Here is an 11,097-nt window from a genome sequence, read left to right as displayed (position 1 = left end):
TGATCTGTTAATTTCACTGCTCTGAGGGAGTGTTTTCTACTCAGGCAACATTCATTTCATGTTATTTCAACTCCTCTGATTGTTATTTCTGTTGAAATATTTTCTCCAAGTAGATTCTACCATAAGCTTTGGAGTTTGGGGCTGACAAGATAGTAGGGAGAATAAACAGCACCTTGCTTTCATTACCACTCTTGATAAGGGCAAAATGTATTCTCACCCCACAGGAAGTGTTCCTTTTTCATGATATCCTCCAAGATGATGAGTTCCAATCCTGAGGAAGACCCTTTGGACTCATTTCTCCAGTATATCGAGGATATGGGGATGAAGGCCTATGATGGCTTGGTTATTCAGAATGCATCAGACATTGCTCGAGAAAATGATCGCTTGAGAAATGAAACAAACCTGGCCTACTTGAAGGAGAAGAATGAAAAACGCCGAAGACAAGAAGAAGCAATAAAACGGTAAATATAAATAAAATTATTCCGAGTTTGTGCACAGAAGGGAATCTGTGAGTTCTGCAAAGGCTGTGATGTTGTCAACCGGTCAAGAAGAGGCTTGTCAAAGTTAGACTTGATGAGACAAAGTGAAAATGCTACCTCAACTATAACAAAAACACAATCCACAGGATCCTCACCTTAGCTAACAAAAGTAGTTTATTTGTGTGCTGTGCATATGCAGGTGCAGATGGGATGGGAAAAGAGCTCAATATTCTCTAGGTAAAAGTTCATACCGAACAATCTTTTGATAGCCCAAGGGAACACACAAACACTTTAATAGCCAATATTTGAGGGGAACTTCTCACCTTTAATGGTATTTGTTTGTAGTTCTTACCTTATAATAGAGTTCATCTTCTTCCTAGATTATGAAAAGACTTGTCAATAATTAGAATTCTGGGAGCCTCTGAGGGCAGGTGGAACCCTCAGTGTGTGCTCTCTGTGCAGAATTTTATGGCTGTTACATCTCTTGTCTGGTACCAAGTGCCCCAGTTTGGTCCAAATGAAATGATTTTTATGCTGGGAAACCTACCAGCTACGAGCAAATGAGCCCCAGATTGCAGCTTCCAGATGGAGGCTAAGTTTCCTAGGACACTGAGGCCAAAAGAAGGATATAGATCTTTGGAGTTTTCAAAAGAATGTTACAGAGTTTTGTATGTGTGTGTTTGTGTCTGTGTGAGTGTGTTTTACAGACGTCCAGCTAGAGACATGTTGTGTTTGATGAAGTCCTGTTTCTTCAGTAGAGTCCATTTGCTATGTGGAAAGATGCAGAATTTAGGAAATAAATTCATTTCAATTAGCTGGATAACTGAATCATAATGGTTAAGCTATATTGATAGTTGGTGGATTTTTCGTCTGATCTGGCATTAATACTTTTGCTTACTCTCTGTGAACATTATAATATTAAGGAAAAGAAAATATTCTTTTAAGATGAACTCTTTATTCTTATAAAGGAGCTGGGTAAGGATGTAGTACTCCAATCATTTGATGGCAAATAACTTTATATGAGAGGATGGAGGGGGAGAGGGAGAGAGATTTACAAATAAAAAGTAAAAATTTTGTAGAGGATTATTTTGAAAGAGGGTAATCATTTTTCCCTGGACTATTAAAATGGAAATCTATTCTATTGCCAGTGACAAAAATGTTTGTAAAATTGTGTCCTTGATAAACATGTTCACAACTGCATATATTTGCCTTTAAGTCAATTAATTTGTTGTTCGGGACTATGTTATTTGTTATTTCTACCTAATTTCACTTAGTATCACAGATTCCTTTCTGGAATATACTAAGTGTCCTTTCTTAAGACAATTTTTTTCTGTGGGGTACTTCTGATGGAAGTACTTCTGTGTGTATGTGAGCATTTTACTTTACTTTTATGAGTCTCGGTTTTCTAAAGTTCAAAACAAAAAGGGGGGCTGGCCTGGTGATGTAATGGTTAAGTTTGTGCCCTCTGCTTTGGTGGCCCATGGTTCATAGGTTGGGATCCCAGGCACGGACCTAGCCCTCCTTGTCAAGCCATGCTGTGGCAGCATCCCACACAAAATAGAAGATTGACACAGATGTTAACTCAGTGACAATCTTCCTCAAGCAAAAAGAGGAAGATTGACAACAGATGCTAGCTCAGGGCCAATCTTCCTCACACATGAAAAAGCAATGGGGTAGGCTACGTGATTTCTGAAGTAACATCACCTCTAAAACCTAAAGTTTCTCAATTTTGGCATTAAAACTCAGCAATTTCTTCTTTTCTATAAACACATAAACAGAATTATTTGCTGAGTAGTTCTATTAGATTTTATGGAGCACTCACAGTGTGTGCTTAACACCGTACTATTCACTTCTGTGTTTCATCAACAACCTTCAGAAAGTTTCTATTGAAAGATTCCTAGATACTAAGACAGCAAAATTGGCGCATTTTTAGGTGATGTCCTGTTGAGCGTTCAAAGGGACAAAACCAACAACAATTCCAAAGCAGTCTAAAGTCCAAGGGATGGGAGCAGGAATATAGGTAGATGGAGACACAGTAAAACCCTGTCACTACATAGTAAGTGAGGTCCAGGAAATCCACTTGTGTGATCTGAGTTAGTTCCTGCTAGATAATAAAGCAATATTTTCTAGAATTATGTGACAAGGCATAAAAGTAAAGATAGTTCAAATCACACATTGAACTGAAGAAGTCCCAAATGATCTCGAGACATTTACCTCCACATCACCGCCTCAGCACAAGATAAAACTTTAATCCTATTTGGAATAGAGCAAAATACAGGAGTAAGTCACCCACCGTGTGTATGTGTGTGTGTGTGTTTTTAATCTGCATCTATGGTTCATTTGAAATAGTTCTTTTGAGTGTGAACGTTCTTTCTTGTATCAAATGAGTGAAGACTCAAAGTGGGGAGAGAAAAACCTGTCAGTTTGAAATTCACAGTTTGTCTTTCTATAACTAGATTAGGAGAAAAATGAAGAAGCCACTGGTAACAGGAGGAAGCAAGAGTCTTTTAGGGTCTGGCATTTGATGAGATAAATATTCAGTTATTGTATATTTCCATTATTTCCATGGCAGAACGTACAGCAAAGACTTGGGAACACACATGCCTGAAGCCAGGTCCCTCTTATTCCATAACTAGGTTGCTTTCAGAGCTGTTGTTGCCACAGTAATTGGTGTTATTGACAGGAGAGTTATAAAGGGTTGTACTTTATGTCAGAGTGACCTAGTGGCAGTGGGATTTTAGATGATAAGGCCGTTCAGAATTTGTCCCTAGATGTGGGTATAGTTGAAGAATAAACCAACTTCCCAGACATGAGGACACCAACCAGAGGTAAACAGACTGCCACATCCTGGCAAAGCGGGCTTATGTTCAAGTTGAATTTTGACCACAAAAAGACTTAAATCCTGGAAACAAGAAACGACACTGAGCCAAGTAAGATAGACAGGGCATCTCTCACCTGAGGTCAAGGTGACTAGAGGCAATGAGTAAACGACGCATGCAAGTGACATGGTTGCTGATGTCCAAACTACAAGGTAGGTTTCATGAGAAGAACGACTCTATTTTTCTACACAATTCTTGAACAAAACCTAAAGCCGACTTATTGCTCAATAAATACTTGCTGTTAAATGTATTCATTGATTGGAGAAATATTTATTGAAATTTTACTAAGTGCCAGGCAGTGTTCTAGATCTTAATGAGATAGCAGTGGACAGAACAAAGCCCCTGGTTATAAGGGAATTACATTCTGAGAGAAGAGTAAAGGAGAGATAACACAAAACAAATAGGTATGTATAAATATATATCACAGGTGGGTAATAATTTTTTACACTGTAAAACGAAACAAGGCAAAGGAGATAAAAACAGCAACCAGACAAGGCCACGTAAGTCAAATGACTTTTGAGCAGAGACGTGAGACACTGGAAGTGTACTGCTAGAGATGTGAGCCACATGGCCACCTGCGGGAAGAGAATTCTAGGCAGAGGGAACAACACATCTGATGTGTTCCGAGAAGAGGACAAGGCATCATGTAGTGACCAAGGCAAAGACTGGGGGGTTGTATGTTCAGACTGTAGTGGGCTGCCAGGTAACGTAAAGTCTTAGAAGCTCTTGTGTTTTATTCTGAAGGAGAAAAAAATCGTTGAAGATTTTTGAGCAGATGTGCAACACTCCTTAAATGAACATTTTACAAAAATTACTCTGGTTTCTGTGTGTTGAATAGATGAGTGGGGCAAAGCTAGATGCAAGAAATGCAGAGAGAAAGCTTTTGCAATAATTCAGGTGAGAGAGGATGATGGTTTGGACTAAGGTAGTGGCAGTAAAGGTGGTGTAAAATGATCAAATTATGGGCATTATTAGAATTTTATAATTAATGAGATGTAAGTGTTGAGTAAGAGAGAGGAACTGAAGATGGTTATCGAGTTTGTTTTGTTGTTGTTGTTATGATGTTGTGTTTTGCTTTTTTCTGAACAACTAGAATGATGCTTCCGCTAAATGATCTGGTAAAGACTAGAAGAGGAGTAAGTTTAGGTGAAATGGTGGGGGAATAGGAACTCAGCTTTGGTATGCCAATTTTGTGAGCCCTTTTGGATATCCAAGCAGAGAATTCTGTGTAGACAGTTGGATCCAAGATTTATGGTAGAGCTCAAAGCTGGAGGTATAAATATGAGAGTCATATTCTATAGATTTCACAGTCATGAACCTAGTTGAGGATACCTAGGACCTAAAATAAGATGGAGATGATAAAAGCACCCATGATTGTTCCTTTGGGCACCTAATTGCTTACGTAATAGGAACAGTAGAAGAATCTAGTAAGAATAGCCAGCAAGAGAAGAACCACAAAGGAGAGTGACGCTTTAGAGTGAAGTGACAAAAGTGATTAAAGAAGAGAGAGAGATTTTACTGATAGAGCAAATATCTTGAAGCATGAGAATTGACCAATGCCTTTTACCACATCGGTGTTGTTGACAAGAACAGCTTCAGTGGAGCGCAGAGATTAAAACCCAGTGGGATTATCTTCACGAGAAAGTGGGAAGAAAGGAATTGAAACAGAACATAGAGAACTATTTTGAGGACTTCTGAGGTTAAAAAAAATTCAAAAATATGGAGAGTAGTTGAAGGGGGAAGTGGGGTCTATGGAAGTTTTGTTTTCCTATTTTCATCCTTTAAGAAGAGAGAAAACTGGATTATTTAAAATGTTGATATGAATGATTACAATAGAAGGGGAAACATTAATGAATTAGGAGAGGGAAGGAAAAATTACTGTGATTATGTCCTTGAGTAGGTGGGAAGGGACGGGATCTAAAGATAGGAGCACAGATTACCCAACCTTTGTAGGAGAAGGAATGCCACAATATATAGATTGAATGAATGATGAATGAATGAATGATGGATCTCGCATGAAAAGGCCCCAAACCTGGCTGATCCTATACTAAACTCCATTTCATTATTGTGTCCACAGCTGTTACATGTGCTAGGAATGGAAAGATGTAGTGTGTGTCTTGCTATCAATAACTCTTCCCACTCTTTCCTACACTCCTTCCCCCAAATATTTTTCTGAAATCCTAATTTAAAGTGCAAATATCTTTAGAAGGGACAAAATCCTAGTAAAGCCTCCTCAATTGGTGAGATTTCTCTGATGTCTTTCTTTCCCAAAAGTAGAGCCCATGTACAGTGTGAAGATGTAGAAGTCTCTGGATGTTGTTGGGAGTGGGGTTGGAGAGAGAAAAGTGAAAGGAGCCACAAATGATTGGACAAAAGGAAGAGGAGACCAAAGGCCTTGCACGACATTATGACAAGACGGGCAATGGATGTCTCAAGTTATCCTGTCTCAGTATCCATTGTAATGTCCAAATTCAATTTTATTTTATTCATATGGTGACCACTATCCTGGGATTCTGACAATTAAAAATATAATAGTCTTACATATTATGGAAACCTTTACAGTACGTTTTTAGAATTACTTCAACTTTCCTACTAGAAAACATATTTTTAGCATTTTTGAAAACTCCATAGCAAGAATCTGGTCTCACAGGCATTTTGGGGTTCCAAGGACAGGGACAAAAGCAAAATATCCACATCTAAATTTCACACATATTTTAATATACAATTTATGTCAAATTGTACAGAAAATTCAACATGATGTTAATGAACACAGTCTAATCTATTAAAATTCTTTATCATATCTGCTGAATGCCTTCTTTAATATATACTATGATTTAATATATAGAATGTAAATGCTAAAAATCTAAAGATGGGGCATGTTTGACCTTGAAAAGGCATTGATGATAATTCTCTGTGAAATATGCCAGTTGCAATTTCAGAAATGTGCAGACTGCCAAAGATTGCTTAAAAAATGGAAATAGGATTTTGTATGATTGACCTTCTGGATCACATATGTGCTGAAATGCCTTTGTGCTGAAGCTAGGAAGCTTAAAACACTGAGTTCTTAGAAAAAAAATACCCTCATCACTTTCTCAGTGTTCTAAGTCATTCAGGCTTCTTGAGCCCGATTATTTATTTTTAAACGAACTTGAGCCCTTTGTCACTACAAGCTTTCTTGTGCGTTCACTTCCATTTCTCAAATGGGATTTTACTGACGAGGCTTTCTGGGTGAAAAATGCTAAATAATAAAAAGTGATATTGTTAGTGCTTTTCTTAACAACTCCAAATAACATTTGGGGAGAAAGAAAGGAAGAGAAAGACTTAAAGGAGAAAAGTTAATGGAGAATGAAAAAATTATTTCAGTAGCTCATCGTTTCTGCTATTTTAAATCCTAATGGTTTTGTGCAGGCACTGTTAAATGAGATTTACTTTTTATTAAAAAGCCTATAAGAAAACAAACAGCCAAAACCTACAGCTTCAAACAAGTGAGCTCAATCTAGATAGGTCATAAAACCCTAGTTTGGTGTGTGGGGTGGTGAAAAGGGATGTTTAGGAAACGGTAACGATAGGTGTGTTGAATCATTAATGCAGTACAAGCACCAGCCATTAAGAAGGCGACTACCAATGAGAACAGTGTCCGGCCACAAACAACCTGTAAGGCAGCACCTGCGTGTGCTCGTAACCATACGGCCTGTTTTGAAAGTTCACTACATACAGGTAACACCTTGTTTGGGACATCAAGTCAGGATATTCACTAAGGAAGATGGACAATTAAAAGACCATCTGGTATACCAAAAGCACACTTAGGTTTGAGACTTCCCTTCCAGTAAATTTTTCTTTCTGGATTCTGGAACTGGTCCCTGCACTGTCTAATTTTACTGTTAGCACAGTATTTCGAAAACAGAATAAGAAATATCCCTTAAACAAAAAGAAACAAGAAAATTTGTTCCCAGTACATGCCTTTCTGAGTATGTTTTCTATTATAGGAAGAGGTTGGATTTTTTTTTTTTCTAATGAAACAAATGCTACATTAGTGAAATTTTCCCAAACATTGCAAGTCTGGAAGACAGCTCTTAACTGTAGGAAAGTGGCTCTGACACAAAGGACGACTTAGGCTGATTAGGAAAGTCTCTATTCCCAGTGGATTCCCTCAAGGGATCTATATGAGGTTATATTTCCTCTTTAAAAGTGACAGTCAGAAATGGAATTAGATTACTCACAGCTCCTTTAAAAAACCTTAGTATATATACTTGGAAACTATATTTGAAGGTTTTGATATTTCTGTTAGTTAAAGAGGAACAAAGGACCATTAAACTCCATCCTTTAGACCAGAGAGAAAAAGAAAGTAAAAATAAAAATAAAGCATTTGCTTTTCCTTCACTGAAACATTGCTACCTAAAAGACAAATAATTACAATACCAAAGTTTCAAATTGGTTAATATTTTAAATGATTATCCAAAGACATAGTTACAGAAAGCTCTTATTAGATAAATGTTAACACTTACATAAATCCTCTTTAGATAGTTATGGCTTCTGGAATCATACTCATGATTTGTGGAAGAAGACATCATGGAAATAGCATTTATTGAAGTGCATTTTAGTGAATGATACATCCATTCAGTACAGCAGGAATAGCTACTTCGGTCACAAACAGATAGTCTCATTGGGCTTATTTGAATTGGAAACGTAGCAAAATGAAATATCCTCTTTGCATATCAAAACAGATGTCGAAGTACCATCGCTCAGGTGAAGTGAGGACAGTTAAATGAACCAGGGTTCAGAAACAAACACAACTGTGTCAACTTTTAAAGATACTCTACAGCTCGTCTTAGAATATTTAGAAACAGTCTATGAACAGCTATCGCTTCTATGGTTAGAGCATAGGAAACAAACCCCAAAAGCCCTCAGCCATACTCCCATCTAGAATGAAACGCAAATCTGTAGCTTGTCAGGGTTTTGCTGGAATGAATCAGCTGATCTGATCTGATGTGAATTTCTGACCTAATTTTGCTGTAGGACTCGGTGCTCAGGCAGAGAAAACAAGGTTAATGTGTTGATAAGGGGCGAGATTAAACAGCAGACAGTATCTTAATAACCCTCTCTAATTTCAGCTTCCTTTTGTGTTTGTGATTAATTCCAATCACTTTTCTATTAATCATTTTAGAGGACCACAAGCTGCTTTGCTTGTTTTTATGTTAAAATTGTGCACCCAGATTTTCTTTTTTTCAAAGCTAAACAAGATATCCAGACGTTGGGGTAATCTTGGCTACAATGTCAAATGCAGAGGGAGATTTTTATTCATAGAACCCTACGATTAGAAGAGAGAATTCAATAATTCGCCTTGTCCATCCCTCGCTGACTGCTCTTTATTGAGCCAGAAGCCAAATTTACAAGGCTGATCCTAAATGAATTGATTTATTAAAAGTGTTCTATTTTCTTTCCAGCGCTAGTGGGGAGAGTTAATATTAATGAGCATATATCTAAGGACACCACTTATGCTCATTAATATTAACTTTCCCCACTTAGCCTAAGGACATCACATTTGTCCATTTTGGCTGTTGTGCCAGTTCACTTTGTAAGTCAAAATGGTGTCTGTCCCGCTGGCCTACAGTTTTCAGTAAGGGTTACCACAGTCTTAAGATGATTAATACATACTTTAGCGTTCAGCTACTCACCATTCACATTGCACCCACATAGAGGCGATTTTATGTTTTTCATTCAATCACCTGCCAGGACAGATTAGAGGCCACATAAAGAGGACTCTTTAAGGGTTCATTTTAGGGTAAGCTTCCTTCTTCTCACATACCTTTCTGAGAGCTATTTATACTTTTGGTTGTTTCAACTTTAACTATATCCTGGACTTAGCGCTGACTTCATATTTTACGAATCTCAGTGTCTGTTCCATATCTGAAATAAATAGACAGATGTCGGCAAGAGGAGGGGCTTTTCAGAACATAACCCCATATGGGCCAGTCAGTCGGCATGAGAATTAAGCTCTTCTAATGCTGAGGAAATTTCAGTGAAGGGTAGACCTTCCAAACAGCCAAATCTGTGGCATCCTGAACAATTGAAAAGAATCTCGTTGGAAAATTTAAGGTAATCTTTCTTTTAGAAGTCGTGTTAAATATTTATAATGGTTACAGATTAATTGGGCAATAGTTTTTAGTCTAGGCGGTTTCTTATACTCTTCAGGCTATCGGAGGATATTCTCAATCTTTAACTAAACATGGCCGTTGTGAAATGTTCAAAGACCCAGATAAGGGAATGGAATTATTATGGAGCAAGGCTATGAATCAGGGGATTTTTTAACTACCAAAAATGCAATATGGCTTAGAGAACGTGTCTAATGTAACAGATGAAACTGCTAGAGTGGAGACTGAGCATGTTAATAAAATAGCTCCAAGGCTTCTGTCCAACTTTGAGGTAGCCAGAAGAAAACGTCTTCATTATAAATTTATGGGTCACCTTGAAATTAATTTTAATCATGAATTGAGGAGAAGGAAAAGCAGGTCCCCTCCAAAAGTGAATCTCTGCTCAAAACACATGCCTCTAGTTAAAAGTTATTCTCAATAAATTTCTTATTTGGAGATACATGGCAGAATATTCATGTTCGTGCTAGAATATAAATGTAACTAGCCTGCCAGGAAGCAAGGGAAAAAAATCTTTTTTTTTTAAGAAAAGCATTTCCAATAAAATATTTAAGGGAGATGCTTTAAAAAGAAAAAGGCCAACATTTAAAATCCATTATTTTAATTAGTAAATTGCATTTTAGTCTTTGATCTGGGGTTAAGTATACCATTCTGCAAATCCTGATGTTTGAATAAGAAGTGAGGGGGTTCAGCAATGGAGAAGAGCGTTACCAAGGAGACTTCTTAATTTCCTATTAGACTGATGTTTGTGTGTGTTGCATAGCTATTTTGTTTCTATGTGAAGATTTCCATTAAGCATTTATTGAATGTCTATTATATATCAGCTATTGTTTTAGGTGCTTGGGATAAAGCAATGAACAAAATAGTAAAGAGATTGTCCTCATGGGATTTACGATCTGGTGGGGGTAGGGTGAGGAGACAGACAACAAACAGATAAGCATAGAGTAAGTTAAAATGTGATGAGTTCTATGAAGAAAACTGAATCGGGGCACCGAGGGTCAGTGGTGTGCAATTTTACGTAGGTTGGTCAAGGAAAGGCTCACTGAGGCTGTCAAATTGTAGTAAAGACCTGAAGTAAGAGAGAGACTAAGCCATGCAAATCTCCAGGGCAACAGATTTCCAAGAAGAAGGAGCATGCAGAGAAGAGGTGATAGTGGGAGCATCCCCGCTATGTTGGAGAAACTGCATGGAGATCAGTGTGTCTGCAACAGAGCAAGTGAGGTGGACAGGGTTAGAAGATCAGGTCAGAACTAGTAAGGTCAGATCTTATCAGGACATGGAGCTCACTGTCAGGACATTGCCTGTCACTCACTTGAGACGAGATGAGACATCGGTTGTGGTGTTTTGAAAGGAAGAATGCCGTCATCTGACTTCTGTAACGAAAATGAGGATCATTCTGGCTGCTACATGGAGCAGCAAAAGCAGAAGCAGGAACCTCAGTTGGGAGGCTGTAAAAGCAATCGTGAGGAGGGAAGATGGTGGCGCGAACCAGAGTTCATGGACAGGGAAATGTGATGGAATTCGAGATGCATTTTGAAAGCAGAGTTGACGGAATTTGGTGACAGATTGGATGTGGGGTGTGAGAGCAAG

The 11,097-nt window shown here is 38.0% G+C and overlaps 1 protein-coding gene across 1 annotated transcript in view; it reads left to right on the top strand.

The window, feature by feature from the left end:
- Positions 1-240: 240 nt before the first annotated feature.
- Positions 241-11,097, top strand: part of NYAP2 (neuronal tyrosine-phosphorylated phosphoinositide-3-kinase adaptor 2) — a 242,254-nt gene continuing 231,397 nt past the window's right edge. Inside the window, exon 1 of the mRNA XM_046642783.1 lies at positions 241-461. Within this exon, the coding sequence (XP_046498739.1) occupies positions 241-461 (221 nt within the window). The remainder of the gene's footprint in view (positions 462-11,097) is intronic.

Source organism: Equus quagga, chromosome 17 (assembly GCF_021613505.1).
Source record: "Equus quagga isolate Etosha38 chromosome 17, UCLA_HA_Equagga_1.0, whole genome shotgun sequence".
Lineage (NCBI taxonomy): Eukaryota > Metazoa > Chordata > Mammalia > Perissodactyla > Equidae > Equus > Equus quagga.
This window is presented reverse-complemented; position numbering and strand designations above follow the sequence as displayed.